This window comes from Coregonus clupeaformis, chromosome 10 (genome assembly GCF_020615455.1).
Source record: "Coregonus clupeaformis isolate EN_2021a chromosome 10, ASM2061545v1, whole genome shotgun sequence".
NCBI classification, from domain to species: domain Eukaryota; kingdom Metazoa; phylum Chordata; class Actinopteri; order Salmoniformes; family Salmonidae; genus Coregonus; species Coregonus clupeaformis.
This window is the reverse complement of record NC_059201.1, coordinates 1,207,324-1,227,323: the sequence shown is the minus strand read 5'-3', so window position 1 is coordinate 1,227,323 and position 20,000 is coordinate 1,207,324. Positions and strand designations below refer to the sequence as shown.

The 20,000-nt window shown below is 40.8% G+C and overlaps 1 protein-coding gene across 1 annotated transcript in view; it reads right to left on the bottom strand.

Moving 5' to 3' along the window:
* The window catches only part of LOC121574742 (calcium/calmodulin-dependent 3',5'-cyclic nucleotide phosphodiesterase 1B-like), a 32,392-nt gene that overhangs the window by 11,485 nt on the left and 907 nt on the right, over window positions 1–20,000 (bottom strand). The window contains exons 2-7 of the mRNA XM_041887297.2: window positions 12,664–12,777; window positions 9,669–9,851; window positions 6,832–6,898; window positions 5,075–5,191; window positions 3,149–3,289; window positions 29–129 (exon numbers count right to left, since the gene is read on the bottom strand). Coding sequence (XP_041743231.1) covers window positions 29–129; window positions 3,149–3,289; window positions 5,075–5,191; window positions 6,832–6,898; window positions 9,669–9,851; window positions 12,664–12,777 — 723 coding nt within the window. The remainder of the gene's footprint in view (window positions 1–28; window positions 130–3,148; window positions 3,290–5,074; window positions 5,192–6,831; window positions 6,899–9,668; window positions 9,852–12,663; window positions 12,778–20,000) is intronic.

The following is a 20,000-nucleotide window of genomic DNA, read 5'->3' as shown; positions in this document are numbered from 1 at the left end:
CAATAATTCTCACTTTACTTTATCTTACTTTGTGTGAATGTGGAAGTTGTTGGTAGTTCCAGTGTGTTCGTAGTCATGGATGGCCGCAGCAAACAGTGACGCCAGAACCTCCAGTTCAGTCAACCAGTGCTGCGTGTGAGATCCACACAGATACCCTTGTTATAAACATTAGATACAGTGAGGGAAAAAAGTACTTGATCCCCTGCTGATTTTGTACGTTTGCCCACTGACAAAGAAATGATCAGTCTATAATTTTAATGGTAGGTTTATTTGAACAGTGAGAGACAGAATAACAACAACAAAAATCCAGAAAAACGCATGTCAATAATGTTATAAATTGATTTGCATTTTAATGAGGGAAATAAGTATTTGACCCCTCTGCAGAACATGACTTAGTACTTGGTGGCAAAACCCTTGTTGGCAATCACAGAGGTCAGACGTTTCTTGTAGTTGGCCACCAGGTTTGCACACATCTCAGGAGGGATTTTGTCCCACTCCTCTTTGCAGATCTTCTCCAAGTCATTAAGGTTTCCAGGCTGACGTTTGGCAACTCGAACCTTCAGCTCCCTCCATAGATTTTCTATGGGATTAAGGTCTGGAGACTGGCTAGGCCACTCCAGGACCTTAATGTGCTTCCTCTTGAGCCACTCCTTTGTTGCCTTGGTCGTGTGTTTTGGGTCATTGTCATGCTGGAATACCCATCCACGACCCATTTTCAATGCCCTGGCTGAGGGAAGGAGGTTCTCACCCAAGATTTGATGGTACATCGCCCCGTCCATCGTCCCTTTGATGCGGTGAAGTTGTCCTGTCCCCTTAGCAGAAAAACACCCCCAAAGCATAATGTTTCCACCTCCATGTTTGACGGTGGGGATGGTGTTCTTGGGGTCATAGGCAGCATTCCTCCTCCACCAAACATGGCGAGTTGAGTTGATGTTCGATTTTGGTCTCATCTGACCACAACACTTTCACACAGTTCTCCTCTGAATCATTCAGATGTTCATTGGCAAACTTCAGACGGGCCTGTATATGTGCTTTCTTGAGCAGGGGGGACCTTTGCGGGCGCCTGCAGGATTTCAGTCCTTCACGGCGTAGTGTGTTACCAATTGTTTTCTTGGTGACTATGGTCACAGCTGCCTTGAGATCATTGACAAGATCCTCCCGTGTAGTTCTGGGCTGATTCCTCACCATTCTCATGATCATTGCAACTCCACGAGGTGAGATCTTGCATGGAGCCCCAGGTCGAGGGAGATTGACAGTTATTTTGTGTTTCTTCCATTTGCGAATAATCACATCAACTGTTGTCATCTTCTCACCAAGCTGCTTGGCGATGGTCTTGTAGCCCATTCCAGCCTTGTGTAGGTCTACAATCTTGTCCCTGACATCCTTGGAGAGCTCTTTGGTCTTGGCCATGGTGGAGAGTTTGGAATCTGATTGATTTATTGCTTCTGTGGACAGGTGTCTTTTATACAGGTAACAAGATGAGATTAGGAGCACTCCCTTTAAGAGTGTGCTCCTAATCTCAGCTCATTACCTGTATAAAAGACACCTGGGAGCCAGAAATCTTTCTGATTGAGAGGGGGTCAAATACTTATTTCCCTCATTAAAATGCAAATCAATTCATAACATTTTTGACATGCGTTTTTTTTTGTTATTCTGTCTCTCACTGTTCAAATAAACCTACCATTAAAATTATAGACTGATCATGTCTTTGTCAGTGGGCAAATGTACAAAATCAGCAGGGGATCAAATACTTTTTTCCCTCACTGTATTCTCAGTGGCCAGTTTATTAGGTTCACTAAAATGTTTTTCTCCTACAGACAGTGAGTCACGTGGCCGTGGCTTGCTATATAAAGCAGGCAGACCGGCATCGAGGCATTCAGGTACTGTTCGATTGAACATTAGAATGGGCAAAATGAGTGACCTAAGTGATTTTGAACGGGGTATGATCGTCGGTGCCAGGCGTGCTACTTCCAGTATCTCAGAAACGGCCAGCCTCCTGGGCTTTTCACGCACAACAGAGTCTAGGGTGTACCGAGAATGGTGCGACAAACAAAAAACATCCAGTCAGCGGCAGTCCTGTGGGCGAAAATAGCTTGTTGATTAGAGGTCGAAGGAGAATGGCAAGAATCGTGCAAGCTAACAGGTGGGCCATAAACAGGCAAATGACGTTTCAGTACAACAGTGGCGTAATAGCATCTCGGAACACTGAGACAACACGGTCATTGTCACAGAGCTATTAATGGGCTGTTGTAGCAGACGACCACACCGGGTTCCACTCCTTTCAGCTAAAAACAAGATGAAGCGGCTCCAGTGGGCACGCGATCACCAACACTGGACAATTGAGGAGTGGAAAAACATCGCCTGGTCCGAATCCCGGTTCCTGTTGGGTCATGCTGATGGCAGAGTCAGGATTTGGCGTAAGCAGCATGAGTCCATGGCCCCATCCTGCCTGGTGTCAATGGTACAGGCTGGCGGCGGTGGTGTAATGGTGTGGGGAATGTTTTCCTGCCACACGTTAGGTCTCTTGATACCAATTGAGCAACGTTGCCATGCCCCGAAGAATTCAGGCTGTTCTGGAGGCATGGGGGAGGGGGGAGGGGGGGTGTCCAACTAGATGTGTGTACCTAATAAAGTGGCCACTGAGTGTACATAACACACATATCCATTTCATATACAGTCATTAATTATTTTCATATACAGTCATATAATTATTTTACAGTAACCAGTGCTGGAGGCAAGACCAACACACATACCGTTGTTATAAACATCTCTATTTCATATTTATACTAATTTACGTTGGCTTACAGTAAATAAGTCATTTACATTGGCTTACAGTAAATAAGTCATTTACATTGGCTTACAGTAAATAAGTCATTTACATTGGCTTACAGTAAATAAGTCATTTACATTGTCTTACAGTAAATAAGTCATTTACATTGGCTTACAGTAAATAAGTCATTGCTTTCTTCAAGTCCGTCTGCTACAGCTAGTACCCTGAAATTTCCCCCAACCACCTCACCTGACCTGGCAGGCCAACTATGGGCCTGTAGGACGGGTCAGGAAATGCCCCTTTCCCCGAACTATGGCAAACGAATACAACATGACAGGGATGACCTTGTTGTAAACTGAACGAAGAGCTGTACTGTACCACGAGTCCTGTGCGGAGGAGCAGACAGTGTAGGGTTTGTGTGACGTCGGCTGCGTGGACACTGCTGTGGTATGGGTTGCTGTGTTTACTGTAGCCTCTCTCCAGCTTCTCCAAGAAGGTCATCAGACAGGAGATGGGGATCTGTAATACCACACAATGACATGTAGAGTTCACATGGAGTTCGTCCATTGTTTTTGTGCACACTGTATCATCAACCTCTCAATGTCATCTGTGTCGGAATCTACCCCCCAAGGGTAATACTGTGGCTTGCGAAAGTATTCACCCCTCCTTGGCATTTTTCCTATTTTGTTGCCTTACAACCTGGAATTAAAATGGATTTCTTGGGGGGTTTGTATCATTTGATTTACACAACATGCCTACCACTTTGAAGATACAAAATATTTTTTATTGTGAAAATAAACAAGAAATTAGACAAAAAACAGAAAACTTGAGCGTGCATAACTATTCACCCCCCCAAAGTCAAAACTTTGTAGAGCCACCTTTTGCAGCAATTACAGCTGCAAGTCTCTTGGGGTACGTCTCTATAAGCTTGGCACATCTAGCCACTGGGATTTTCGCCCATTCTTCAAGGCAAAACTAAAATGTAAATGTAAATGCAAAACTGCTCCAGCTCCTTCAAGTTGGATGGGTTCCGCTGTTGTACAGCAATCTTTAAGTCATATCACAGATTCTCAATTGGATTGAGGTCTGGGCTTTGACTAGGCCATTCCAAGACATTTAAATGTTTCGCCTTAAACCACTCAAGTGTTACTTTAGCAGTATGCTTAGGGTCATTGTCCTGCTGGAAGGTGAACCGCCGTCCCAGTCTCAAATCTCTGGAAGACTGAAACAGGTTTCCCTCAAGAATTTCCCTGTATTTAGCGTCATCCATCATTCCTTCAATTCTGACCAGTTTCCCAGTCCCTGCCGATGAAAAACATCCCCACAGCATGATGCTGCCACCGCCATGCTTCACTGTGTGGATGGTGTTCTCGGGGTGATAAGAGGTGTTGGGTTTGCGCCAAACATAGCATTTTCCTTGGTGGCCAAAAAGCTCAATTCTAGACTAATCTGACCAGAGTACCTTCTTCCATATGTTTGGGGAGTCTCCCACATGCCTTTTGGCGAACACCAAACGTGTTTGCTTATTTTTTTCTTGAAGCAATATATTTTTTTCTGGCCACTCTTCCGTAATGCCCAGCTCTGTGGAGTGTATGGCTTAAAGTGGTCCTATGGACAGATTCTCCAATCTCCGCTGTGGAGCTTTGCAGCTCCTTCAGGGTTATCTTTGGTCTCTTTGTTGCCTCTCTGATTAATGCCCTCCTTGCCTGGTCCGTGAGTTTTGGTGGGCAGCCCTCTCTTGGCAGGTTTGTTGTGGTGCCATATTCCATTTTTTTATAATGGATTTAATGGTGCTCCGTGGGATGTTCAAAGTTTCAGATACTTTTTTATAACCCAACCCTAATCTGTACTTCTCCACAACTTTGTCATAGCAAAGGGGGTGAATACATATGCACGCACCACTTTTCCGTTATTTATTTATTATAATTTTTTGAAACAAGTAATTTTTTTCATTTCACTTCACCATTTTGGACTATTTTGTGTATGTCCATTACATGAAATCCAAATAAAAATCCATTTAAATTACAGGTTGTGATGCAACAAAATAGGAAAAACGCCAAGGGGGATGAATACTTTTGCAAGGCACTGTACTTATGAAAAACGTTTACCAACTAGAATAGGTCAATTTAGTTAGGAAAATGTGTGCGCTTACTTCAGCAGTCAACAGAAAGTGTTTTTTGGGCAGTGAGAGAAGTTTGAATTGTTAAAGGCTAATGTAGAATTAAAGCTGTATGTACAGAAACTGAAGGAGTTAGTTATGGTAAACTAGTCAAATATAGTAAGTGCAAAATGATATGTGGAGACCTTGAATCTGCTGTTGAGTTCGTATCGTGTGACCAGCTCGAAGAACATGGTCTGTAGTGCGTGGTCATGGCTGGCAGTGTTCAGGGCAAACACATCAAAGTTCCACCGGTCAATGTCCTAATGATGGAGAGGATAGAGACGAATAGAGTCTGATCTGATGTCCACAGCACATTGAGTTTTTCAAGAATTAGAGACACAGTCTGATATAAAAAGGATAGCTTTTTTTAAATTTATTTTTATTTTGTACCTTTATTTAACTAGGCAAGTCAATTAAGAACACATTCTTATTTACAATGACGGCCTACCAAGAGGCAAAAGGCCTCCTGCGGGGACGGGGGCTGGGATTAAAAATAAAAATGTAGTAAGCTCATATTGTAGTAAAGGAGATTTTCTTGTCCACTTGACCTGACCAGGACAAACTAGTCATATGGTCAGGGAAACTCCTGGCTCTGCTCCCTATGTGGTACCCAGTTAAAGGCTGTAGAACGATAACAGATCATACGTTCTTACCCTGAGACAGTGAACTACTACTGCAGGTTGGTCAGGCAACGTTCTTACCCTGAGACAGTGAACTACTACTGCAGGTTGGTCAGGCAACGTTCTTACCCTGAGACAGTGAACTACTACTGCAGGTTGGTCAGGCAACGTTCTTACCCTGAGACAGTGAACTACTACTGCAGGTTGGTCAGGCAACGTTCTTACCCTGAGACAGTGAACTACTACTGCAGGTTGGTCAGGCAACGTTCTTACCCTGAGACAGTGAACTACTACTGCAGGTTGGTCAGGCAACGTTCTTACCCTGAGACAGTGAACTACTACTGCAGGTTGGTCAGGCAACGTTCTTACCCTGAGACAGTGAACTACTACTGCAGGTTGGTCAGGCAACGTTCTTACCCTGAGACAGCGAACTACTACTGCAGGTTGGTCAGGCAACGTTCTTACCCTGAGACAGCTAACTACTACTGCAGGTTGGTCAGGCAACGTTCTTACCCTGAGACAGTGAACTACTACTGCAGGTTGGTCAGGCAACGTTCTTACCCTGAGACAGTGAACTACTACTGCAGGTTGGTCAGGCAACGTTCTTACCCTGAGACAGTGAACTACTACTGCAGGTTGGTCAGGCAACGTTCTTACCCTGAGACAGTGAACTACTACTGCAGGTTGGTCAGGCAACGTTCTTACCCTGAGACAGCTAACTACTACTGCAGGTTGGTCAGGCAACGTTCTTACCCTGAGACAGCTAATTACTACTGCAGGTTGGTCAGGCAACGTTCTTACCCTGAGACAGCTAACTACTACTGCAGGTTGGTCAGGCAACGTTCTTACCCTGAGACAGTGAACTACTACTGCAGGTTGGTCAGGCAACGTTCTTACCCTGAGACAGTGAACTACTGCTGCAGGTTGGTCAGGCAACGTTCTTACCCTGAGACAGTAACTACTGCTGCAGGTTGGTCAGGCAACGTTCTTACCCTGAGACAGTGAACTACTACTGCAGGTTGGTCAGGCAACGTTCTTACCCTGAGACAGTGAACTACTGCTACAGGTTGGTCAGGCAACGTTCTTACCCTGAGACAGTGAACTACTGCTACAGGTTGGTCAGGCAACGTTCTTACCCTGAGACAGTGAACTACTGCTGCAGGTTGGTCAGGCAACGTTCTTACCCTGAGACAGTGAACTACTACTGCAGGTTGGTCAGGCAACGTTCTTACCCTGAGACAGTGAACTACTACTGCAGGTTGGTCAGGCAACGTTCTTACCCTGAGACAGTGAACTACTACTGCAGGTTGGTCAGGGATGGCAGCAGTGTATGCCCTCCGGAACATCCTGGAACAACAGCACATGGAATGTTTGGCATTGGACAATCTCCGTAGTGAATCTGTAATGTCCTTGTTTGTAACAGAATGTGGATCATGCTAATGAACCTAGATGAACTTGTCCTGGCCTTATGACACACACTTTACAAACCCCATGCACAACATTATTTATAAGGAGTTTTTAATTTTTTATGTTTCATTTCTTTCTCACATTAATGAGGAGGACCATCCTCCTCTACCTCACTGGGTGGGCCTCCTTTACATGTAAAGTACCAGTCAAACGTTGGGAGACACTTACACATTCAAGGGTTTTTCTTTATTTTGGCAATTTTCTACATTGTAGAATAATAGTGAAGACATCAAAACTATGAAATAACACATATGGAATCATGTAGTTACCAAAAAAGTGTTAAACAAATCAAAATACATTTTAGATGTTAGATTCTTCAAAGTAACCACCCTTTGCCTTGATGACAGCTTTGCACACTCTTGGCATTCTGTCAACCAGCTTCATGAGGAATGCTTTTCCAACAGTCTTGAAGGAGTTCCCACATATGCTGAGCACTTGTTGGCTGCTTTTCCTTCACTCTGCGGTCCAACTAATTCCAAACCATGTCAATTGGGTTGAGATCGGGTGATTGTGGAGGCCAGGGTATCTGATGCAGCACTCCATCACTCTTCTTCTTGGTCGAATAGCCCTTACACAGCCTGGAGGTGTGTTGGGTCATTGTCCTGTTGAAAAACAAATGATAGTCCCACTAAGCTCAAACCAGATGGGATGGTGTATCCCTGCAGAATGCTGTGGTAGCCATGCTGGTTAAATGTGTGCCTTGAATTCTAAATAAATCACAGACAGTGTTACCAGCACCATCTCACCTCCTCCTCCATGCTTCACGGTGGGAACCACACATGCGGAGATCATCCATTCACCTACTCTGCGTCTCACAATGACACGGCGACTCATCAGACCAAAGGACAGATTTCTACCGGTCTAATGTCCATTGCTCGTGTTTCTTGGCCCAAGCAAGTCTCTTCTTATTATTGGTGTCCTTTAGTAGTGGTTTCTTTGCAGCAATTCGACCATGAAGGCCTGATTCAAGCAGTCTCCTCTGAACATTTATTTGGGCTGCAATATGAGGTGCAGTTAACTCTAATGAACTTATCCTCTGCAGCAGAGGTAACTCTGGGTCTTCCTTTCCTGTGGCGGTCCTCATGAGAGCCAGTTTCATCATAGCAGTTGATGGTTTTTGCGACTGCACTTGAAGAAACTTTCAAAGTTCTTGAAATGTTCCGCATTGACTGACCTTCATGTCTTAAAGTAATGATGGACTGTTGTTTCTCTTTGCTTATTTGAGCTGTTCTTGCCATAATATGGATTTGGTCTTTTACCATATAGGGCTATCTTCTGTATACCACCCCTACCTTGTCACAACACAACTGATTGGCTCAAATGCATTAAGAAGGAAAGAAATTCCACAAATTAACTTTTAACCTCTTAAGGATCCATTTTTTTCATTTTTTTTTCTAAAATGACATACCCTAATCTAACTGCCTGTAGCTCAGGACCTGAAGCAAGGATATGCATATTATTGATACCATTGGAAAGGAAACACTTTGACGTTTGTGGAAATGTGAAATTAATGTAGGAGAATATAACACATTAGTTCTGGTAAAATATATATATATTTTTTTTCTCATCTTAGAAATGCAAGAGAAAGGCCACAATATAATATTGCAGTTTAGGCGCATTTTAGATTTTGGCCACTAGATGGCAGCAGTGTATGTACAAAGTGTCAGATTGATCCAGTGAAGCATTGCAATACTGGACTATTTTGTATCAAGTCTTCCTAAATGTGCCGAATTGGTCAATTGATACATTTTCAAGTACATAACTATAGAGAACATACAAAAATGATATGGTAATACAAAATGTAAGTTCACACACTCCCAGGAATGTCATACATGATGGATCATTAGCTTCTACACTAACTTTCACACATCTAGATGGCCGGGCAGGGTGGGTGGGGAGCCAGAGACAGCAGGGGTTCAAACTGTAGAACCCAGTTCCTACATTTGAATATAAAAATTGATTTGATCAAACAAAACTATGCTACATTTTATCTCTGGGACCCTTAGGATGACAAATCAGAGCAAGATTACTGAAGTACATTATTTACCTTCAGAGGTGAATGTATCAAACCAGTTGTCGTGATAAGTATTTTGTTGTTGTGCACTCTCCTCAAACAATAGCATGGTATTTTTGCACTGTAATAGCTACTGTAAATTGGACAGTGCAGTTAGATTAACAATAATGTAAGCTTTCTGCCCATATAAGACATGTTTATCTCCTGCAAAGTTTGCTGTTACTTTCAACAGTCAGGCTAATCACATTAGAGTACGTTAGCTCAACCGTCCCGTATACGGGACACCAGATCCCGTAGAGGTTGACAAGGCACACCAGTTGACAAGGCACACCAGTTAATTGAAATGCATTCCAGGTGACTCCCTCATGAAGCTGGTTGAGAGAATGCCAAGAATGTGCAAAGCTGTCATCATGGCAAAGGGTGGCTACTTTGAAGAATCTCAAATATAAAATCGATTTTGATTTGTTTAACACTTTTTTGGGTTACTACATGATTCCATATGTGTTATTTAATAGTTTTGATGTCTTCACTATTATTCTACAATGTAGAACATAGTAAAAATAAAGAAAAACCCTGGAATGAGTAGGTGTGTCCAAATGAATGTCCTCATTGAGGATAATAACATTTTCCATCTACCTCTCGACAAATATCCCAGCCTGCACTGCGTGGACGATGCTGCGGAACTTTGGTTTGTCGTCGGAGCGGCGGGCAGGGCGGCGGGCCCTCTGAGTGAAGGTTGAAGTCAGCCAATCAGTAACCTCCGTGGGCACGCCATCAGAGTGCAGCTTCTGGAGGTCATCCTCTGCGTCCAGACCCTGTCTGAGAGGGGAGTGAGAGAGAGCAAATCAGATCCTGTCTGAGAGGGGAGTGAGAGAGAGCAAATCAGATCCTGTCTGAGAGGGGAGTGAGAGAGAGAAAATCAGATCCTGTCTTAGAGGGGAGCGAGAGAGAGCAAATCAGAACCTGTCTGAGAGGGGAGTGAGAGAGAGCAAATCAGATCCTGTCTTAGAGGGGAGAGAGAGAGAGCAAATCAGACCCTGTCTGAGAGGGGAGTGAGAGAGAGCAAATCAGATCCTGTCTTAGAGGGGAGAGAGAGAGAGCAAATCAGACCCTGTCTGAGAGGGGAGAGAGAGAACAAATCAGATCCTGTCTGAGAGGGGAGAGAGAGAGAGCAAATCAGATCCTGTCTGAGAGGGGAGTGAGAGAGAGCAAATCAGATCCTGTCTGAGAGGGGAGAGAGAGAACAAATCAGATCCTGTCTGAGAGGGGAGAGAGAGAACAAATCAGATCCTGTCTGAGAGGAGAGAGAGAGACAAAATCAGACCCTGTCTGAGAGGGGAGAGAGAGAACAAATCAGATCCTGTCTGAGAGGAGAGAGAGAGAACAAATCAGACCCTGTCTGAGAGGGGAGAGAGAGAACAAATCAGATCCTGTCTGAGAGGGGAGAGAGAGAGCAAATCAGACCCTGTCTGAGAGGGGAGAGAGAGAACAAATCAGATCCTGTCTGAGAGGGGAGAGAGAGAACAAATCAGATCCTGTCTGAGATGGGAGAGACAGGGACAGGGACACAGTTTTATTTTGTTTCCCCTTTCTCTAAGCGGCACAGCATTCATACTCTGTTCGATGAAAAATGTAAGTAGATGTAAACTTGTTTCAGCATTACAGCCTTCATCAGGGTGCTTTGGGGTCATAGCACTGGAGACATGTTTGCCTTCGAACACCTCATGGCTTATACAGCCTTCATCAGGGTGCTTTGGGGTCATAGCACTGGAGACATGTTTGCATTCGAACACCTCATGGCTTAGAGAAATACTAAATATATATACACTTGGATAAAAAAACATGGGGCAGTGGATAGGCCTGTGAATATGCCTAATAATGTGGATAGGCCTGTGAATATGCCTAATAATGTGGATAGGCCTGTGAATATGCCTAATAATGTGGATAGGCCTGTGGATATGCCTAATAATGTGGATAGGCCTGTGGATATGCCTAATAATGTGGATAGGCCTGTGGATATGCCTAATAATGTGGATAGGCCTGTGGATATGCCTAATAATGTGGATAGGCCTGTGAATATGCCTAATAATGTGGATAGGCCTGTGGATATGCCTAATAATGTGGAGCATTGTGTTCAGAGAGGAAACAAGGATATGCTGATATAGTTAGAGTGTGTGTATGTGTTTCTGGGCTTAAGCAGGCAGTAAGGGAGAACAAACATTTTCATAATCAAGAAAATTAACATTCCAAATATAACAAGAAGAATAAAAACAACGACAAGGTACAATTACAATACTACAATTACAATACTACAACTACAATACTACAATTACAATACTACAATTACAGTACTAAAATTACAATACTACAATTACAATTACAATACTACAACTAAAATACTACAATTACAATACTACAATTACAATACTACAATTACAATACTACAATTACAACACTACAATTACAATACTACAATTACAATACTACAGTTACAATACTACAATATCAATACTACAATTACAATACTACAATTACAACACTACAATTACAATACTACAATTACAATAATACACTTACAATACTACAACTACAATACTACAATTACAATACTACAATTACAATAATACACTTACAATACTACAACTACAATACTACAATTACAATACTACAATTACAATACTACAATTACAATACTACAATTACAATACTGCAATTACAATACTACAATTACCATAATACAATTACATTACTACAATTACAATACTACAACTACAATACTACAATTACAATACTACAATTACAATACTACAATTACAATAATACAATTACAATACTACAATTACAATAATACACTTACAATACTACAACTACAATACTACAATTACAATACTACAATTACAATACTACAATTACAATACTGCAATTACAATTCTACAATTACCATAATACAATTACAGTACTACAATTACAATACTACCATTACAATACTACAATTACAATACTACAATATCAATACTACAATATCAATACTACAATTACAATACTACAACTACAATACTGCAATTACAATACTACAATTACAATACTACAATTACAATACTACAATTACAATACTACAATTACAATACTACAACTACAATACTGCAATTACAATACTACAATTACAATACTACAATTACAATACTACAATTACAATACTACAACTACAACACTGCAATTACAATACTACAATTACAATACTACAATTACAATACTACAATTACAATACTACAATTACAATACTACAATTACAAAACTATAATTTAAACAAATAAACCATTACAATCAATGGAAACAGCTGCAATCCTCAATGAATTCATTTAACACCGGAGTCCTAAACGATACTAGCAGCACCAGCGAATCAAGATGCAAGGAATTTGCAGGTTATCCCAACAATGGGAGTCACTAAACTAAAGTAGGATTTACCTAAATTGGTCGAGACCACAAGGACCTCAAGAGGTAAGCAACCCTGCGAGCCGGTTTGGTAGCTCATTCTTTTATACTTTAGCAAACGAAGTCAGGTAAGTTGGAAGTTTGTGTAGTAGAGCTTACAGTATCATGCAGTATAATCACACTAAAGATCGTACTGTACCTGGTCCCATCAATGTAAATGGCTTCCAGTAAGGATGCTGTGTAGTCCAAGTTCTTCTTCAGATCTTCAAAGTCCACATGTTTCTCCTCCAGTTGCTTGACCATACACCTCAGCCTGGAAAGAGAGTCCCACTTTGAACAAACAACTTCTAAAGTCTCCATAAGCACTTTTATGCATGCTATAGGCCATATGAAGGATTTTGGTCTCATTAATAATAAGCTTTTAGAGAAAATAAAATCTTGCACACTGCACTTGCTTTGCATCAAGTTAGTATCAGACCTTCTGTACTAGTAGTTATATATTCTGTAGTATTTTTTAAGCCTTAAAAGTTATGTGTAGGAAGTCATTTTGCTAATGAATAACCTTGGTTACTGTCATAACACAACAGTATCTTCAACAACAGCACTGTGGTCAAAACACAGTCAGGTGTGTGATGGCAGCAATTACTAAGCAAGTTCCACACATATTTGTATGTTATGATTCAATGTTTACGAGCTGGCAACTCAGCACAGATGTCCAGTAAATGCTTTGGCAACAGGTTGAAATGTCTGGGAAACTGGGAGAGAGGGAAAGAGAGAGAGAGAGAGAGAGAGAGAGAGAGAGAGAGAGAGAGAGAGAGAGAGAGAGAGAGAGAGAGAGAGAGACCAAGAAAAAGGGAAAGATGGAGGGAGAGAGAGCGAGATAATGAAAAAATAGAAAGAATTTGGAAGAATTTGTAATACCATAGCGTAACATGTGGAGAGGACCAGTGGCAAGAGGGCATCATTAGGCCCACATTTTCCATGACAGAGGTAAACTGCCCAAACTTCCCATCATTGGCTTGTACTGCCACCGCATTCTCTTAAAATGGCATGCATGCAGAATTAGATATATCAATTCAAAGGGTTGAATCGGCTGATTGAGTGCTGATAGAACCTTGATAGAATGCTAATGGAACTCTGATAGAATGCTGATAGAACCCTGATAGAATGCTGATGGAACCCTGATAGAATGCTGATAGAACCCTGATATAATGCTGATGGAACCCTGATAGAATGCTGATAGAACCTTGATAGAATGCTGATAGAACCCTGATAGAATGCTGATAGAACCCTGATAGAATGCTGGTGGAACCCTGATCGAATACTGATAGAACCCTGATAGAATCCTGACAGAACACTCATAGAATGCTGATGGAACCCTGATAGAATGCTGATAGAACCCTGATAGAATGCTGATAGAACCCTGATAGAATGCTGATAGAACCCTGATAGAATGCTGATGGAACCCTGATAGAATGCTGATAGAACCCTGGTAGAATGCTGATAGAACCCTGATAGAATGCTAATGGAACGCTGATAGAATGCTGATGGAACCCTGATAGAATGCTGATGGAACCCTGATAGAATGCTGATAGAACCCTGGTAGAATGCTGATAGAACCCTGATAGAATGCTGATGGAACGCTCATAGAATGCTGATAGAACCCTTGTAGAATATTGACAGAACGCTCATAGAATGCTGAGAGAACCCTGATAGAATGCTGATGGAACCCTGATAGAATGCTGATAGAACCCTGATAGAATGCTGATAGAACCCTGGTAGAATGTTGACAGAACGCTCATAGAATGCTGATAGAACCCTGATAGAATGCTGATGGAACCCTAATAGAATGCTGATAGAACCCTGATAGAATGCTGATAGAACCCTGATAGAATGCTGATTCTGAAGCTTTTCTCTGGTGCTTTACTAGTTGTTGCTTCACGCGGACTCCTGGCGCGTCAAGTGTTGCACCACATTTCTGAATACAGCTGCTATACATTATGGTATACATTTGCTATTTCAAGAGCATAAAAAAACGCTATAGTGCACTTGATCAAACACAACACAGCCCCGGCTAAAACTACAATCCCCCCAGGGCATAATACTTTCACAGGAAATGAAATAGACAGAAATCAGCAACACTAACTCACATACTATTGCTCTGAGCTCATATTCCAACCTTAGAACATAAAATACCCCAGTGTAAGCTACACTGCACTTCAAGGGTTCAAAAACCGCCACAGACATTTGAAAATGGATTTAAAGGATAGTGATAATCCATTTCTCATAAAACAGGATTTATGAGGTTCAAGTCCTTGTGGTTAACCATTGAGCTGCCTGCTCATAATACTTTGTAGTTATATATGTTTATGAGCAGCTATTAACACCTATGTCCTGCATTATAATGCATTATGCACAGCTCATAAGGAAATATAGATATACTTAGAATGCATTATGAAGAGGTTAGTCAAAGTTTGACCACAATCACTTTATTTTTAAACACCGTTGCACTGTTAGTTAACAAATGAAGACGGTGCCAACTCGGTGCGAGTGACATTAGTTTTTAAAGTGTTTATCACACATTGGCGAGTGGGTGATGAAAGCTGTCGAGTCATAAAAATAGCAGGAGTTGGAACGCTGTCGCAGAGGGCACCACACTTCATTGTGAATTTAGAGTACCGGTAATCTGTTTGATAACTGCTTTGTTGTTGTTCGAAAGAGGAAGGAAAACACTCAAGGAATGTTTAATGCACCCTCTTCCAGTTTCATCTGTAGTATTCAGGGACTTAATGTCTAGTTGTTACACTAAAACCAACCACATTTTGTCCAACCATCATTGTAAAAGCGCTTTCAGTGTCTGGAAAAGTGCTATATAGTTTAAATACAATCAATTATGAATTATCATTATCAAAATGATTAGGGACTGTCTGTGCAATACACCTTTGACTAAATTAGATCAGTATTCCATGGAAATATTCCATGGATTTAAGCACATACCAGTGTGTTAACCCCATGACCCCTCTTGCCATTGGCTAACACCTCACCTGCCTCACCCTCCTACAGCTACGGTACTGATACTGTAGAACCCTCCTACGTACCCTGATAGTGTAGTACTGCCTGCAAGATGCTGTTATGGTGCTGTTATGGTGCTGTTATGGTGCTGTTATGGTGCTGTTATGGTGCTGTTATGGTGCTGTTATGATACTGTTATGATGCTGTTATGGTGCTGTTATGGTGCTGTTATGATGCTGTTATGATGCTGTTATGGTGCTGTTATGGTGCTGTTATGGTGCTGTTATGATACTGTTATGGTGCTGTTATGATACTGTTATGGTGCTGTTATGATGCTGCTATGATGATGTTATGGTGCTGTTATGGTGCTGTTATGGTGCTTTTATGACAGTGTTATGGTGCTGTTATGATGATGCTATGATGCTGTTATGGTGCTATTATGATGGTGTTATGATGCTGTTATGATGCTGTTATTACATTGTTATGGTGCTGTTATGATGCTGTTATGATGCTGTTATGGTGCTGTTATTACATTGTTATGGTGCTGTTATGATGCTGTTATGACAGTGTTATGATGCTGTTATGATGCTGTTATGGTGCTGTTATGATGCTGTTATGAACCTGTTATGGTGCTGTTATGATGCTGCTATGATGATGTTATGGTGCTGTTATGGTGCTGTTATGGCGTTTTTATGACAGTGTTATGGTGCTGTTATGATGCTGCTATGATGCTGTTATGGTGCTGTTATGGTGCTGTTATGATGCTGTTATGATGGTGTTATGGTGCTGTTATGGTGCTGTTATGATGGTGTTATGGTGCTGTTATGATGCTGCTATGATGCTGTTATGGTGCTGTTATGATGGTGTTATGGTGCTGTTATGGTACTGTTATGATGCTGCTATGATGCTGTTATGATGGTGTTATGGTGCTGTTATGATGCTGTTATGATGCTGTTATGGTGCTGTTATGATGCTGGTATGATGCTGTTATGGTTGTGTTATGGTGCTGTTATGATGCTGTTATGGTGCTGTTATGATGCTGTTATGATGATGTTATGGCACTGTTATGATGCTGTTATGATGCTGATATGGTGCTGTTATGGTGCTGTTATGACTGACACAAGTGTGGACACTAACATCTAGGCCAACAGAGAGAGCTGATAGTGTTAGTGTATGGCCGCTGGCCAAGGATCAGGATGCCGATGATGGTCCACAGACACTCAGACGCAAGCACTTAACTCGATGTTTAATCAACATTGAGTACGGAGCAGTACGGAGCACTATAGAGAAGTGTGGCTCCAAACTAAACACTTCACATCAACCCTGGCTTTTCACCCAAGAGCATAAATACCAACTGTAAAAATAAAAGTCTCACAATCACATTACAAAGTGCAGAACAACCTAGTGTGGAGCAAATAGACAGAGCAAACACATTCATGAAACAAAAGCAGTAGAGTTGTTCAGTCCGCATGCCGTACAGAGAGTGATGTGTCCTCAGACCTTGACGCAGCAAATATGTTACAGTATATACAGTAACCTCAGTATGTTACAGTAACCTCAGTATATACAGTAACCTCAGTATGTACAGTAACCTCAGTATGTTACAGTAACCTCAGTATGTACAGTAACCTCAGTATGTACAGTAACCTCAGTATATACAGTAACCTCAGTATATACAGTAACCTCAGTATATACAGTAACCTCAGTATGTTACAGTAACCTCAGTATATACAGTAACCTCAGTATGTTACAGTAACCTCAGTATGTACAGTAACCTCAGTATATACAGTAACCTCAGTATGTACAGTAACCTCAGTATATACAGTAACCTCAGTATGTACAGTAACCTCAGTATGTTACAGTAACCTCAGTATGTTACAGTAACCTCAGTATGTACAGTAACCTCAGTATGTACAGTAACCTCAGTATATACAGTAACCTCAGTATATACAGTAACCTCAGTATGTTACAGTAACCTCAGTATATACAGTAACCTCAGTATGTTACAGTAACCTCAGTATGTACAGTAACCTCAGTATATACAGTAACCTCAGTATGTACAGTAACCTCAGTATGTACAGTAACCTCAGTATGTTACAGTAACCTCAGTATATACAGTAACCTCAGTATATACAGTAACCTCAGTATGTACAGTAACCTCAGTATGTTACAGTAACCTCAGTATGTACAGTAACCTCAGTATGTTACAGTAACCTCAGTATATACAGTAACCTCAGTATATACAGTAACCTCAGTATATACAGTAACCTCAGTATGTACAGTAACCTCAGTATGTACAGTAACCTCAGTATGTTACAGTAACCTCAGTATATACAGTAACCTCAGTATGTACAGTAACCTCAGTATATACAGTAACCTCAGTATGTTACAGTAACCTCAGTATGTTACAGTAACCTCAGTATATACAGTAACCTCAGTATGTACAGTAACCTCAGTATATACAGTAACCTCAGTATGTTACAGTAACCTCAGTATATACAGTAACCTCAGTATATACAGTAACCTCAGTATATACAGTAACCTCAGTATATACAGTAACCTCAGTATGTACAGTAACCTCAGTATATACAGTAACCTCAGTATGTACAGTAACCTCAGTATATACAGTAACCTCAGTATGTACAGTAACCTCAGTATATACAGTAACCTCAGTATATACAGTAACCTCAGTATATACAGTAACCTCAGTATATACAGTAACCTCAGTATATACAGTAACCTCAGTATGTACAGTAACCTCAGTATATACAGTAACCTCAGTATGTTACAGTAACCTCAGTATATACAGTAACCTCAGTATGTACAGTAACCTCAGTATATACAGTAACCTCAGTATGTTACAGTAACCTCAGTATATACAGTAACCTCAGTATATACAGTAACCTCAGTATGTTACAGTAACCTCAGTATATACAGTAACCTCAGTATATACAGTAACCTCAGTATATACAGTAACCTCAGTATGTACAGTAACCTCAGTATATACAGTAACCTCAGTATGTACAGTAACCTCAGTATGTACAGTAACCTCAGTATATACAGTAACCTCAGTATGTACAGTAACCTCAGTATGTTACAGTAACCTCAGTATATACAGTAACCTCAGTATATACAGTAACCTCAGTATATACAGTAACCTCAGTATGTACAGTAACCTCAGTATATACAGTAACCTCAGTATATACAGTAACCTCAATATGTACAGTAACCTCAGTATGTTACAGTAACCTCAGTATATACAGTAACCTCAGTATGTTACAGTAACCTCAGTATATACAGTAACCTCAGTATGTACAGTAACCTCAGTATATACAGTAACCTCAGTATATACAGTAACCTCAGTATGTACAGTAACCTCAGTATGTTACAGTAACCTCAGTATGTTACAGTAACCTCAGTATGTACAGTAACCTCAGTATGTACAGTAACCTCAGTATATACAGTAACCTCAGTATATACAGTAACCTCAGTATATACAGTAACCTCAGTATGTTACAGTAACCTCAGTATGTTACAGTAACCTCAGTATGTACAGTAACCTCAGTATATACAGTAACCTCAGTATGTACAGTAACCTCAGTATGTACAGTAACCTCAGTATGTACAGTAACCTCAGTATGTTACAGTAACCTCAGTATGTACAGTAACCTCAGTATATACAGTAACCTCAGTATATACAGTAACCTCAGTATATACAGTAACCTCAGTATGTTACAGTAACCTCAGTATGTTACAGTAACCTCAGTATGTACAGTAACCTCAGTATATACAGTAACCTCAGTATGTTACAGTAACCTCAGTATGTACAGTAACCTCAGTATATACAGTAACCTCAGTATGTACAGTAACCTCAGTATATACAGTAACCTCAGTATATACAGTAACCTCAGTATATACAGTAACCTCAGTATATACAGTAACCTCAGTATGTTACAGTAACCTCAGTATGTTACAGTAACCTCAGTATGTACAGTAACCTCAGTATATACAGTAACCTCAGTATATACAGTAACCTCAGTATATACAGTAACCTCAGTATGTTACAGTAACCTCAGTATGTTACAGTAACCTCAGTATGTACAGTAACCTCAGTATATACAGTAACCTCAGTATATACAGTAACCTCAGTATATACAGTAACCTCAGTATATACAGTAACCTCAGTATATACAGTAACCTCAGTATGTACAGTAACCTCAGTATGTTACAGTAACCTCAGTATATACAGTAACCTCAGTATGTTACAGTAACCTCAGTATATACAGTAACCTCAGTATGTACAGTAACCTCAGTATATACAGTAACCTCAGTATATACAGTAACCTCAGTATATACAGTAACCTCAGTATGTTACAGTAACCTCAGTATGTACAGTAACCTCAGTATGTTACAGTAACCTCAGTATATACAGTAACCTCAGTATGTACAGTAACCTCAGTATATACAGTAACCTCAGTATGTACAGTAACCTCAGTATATACAGTAACCTCAGTATGTACAGTA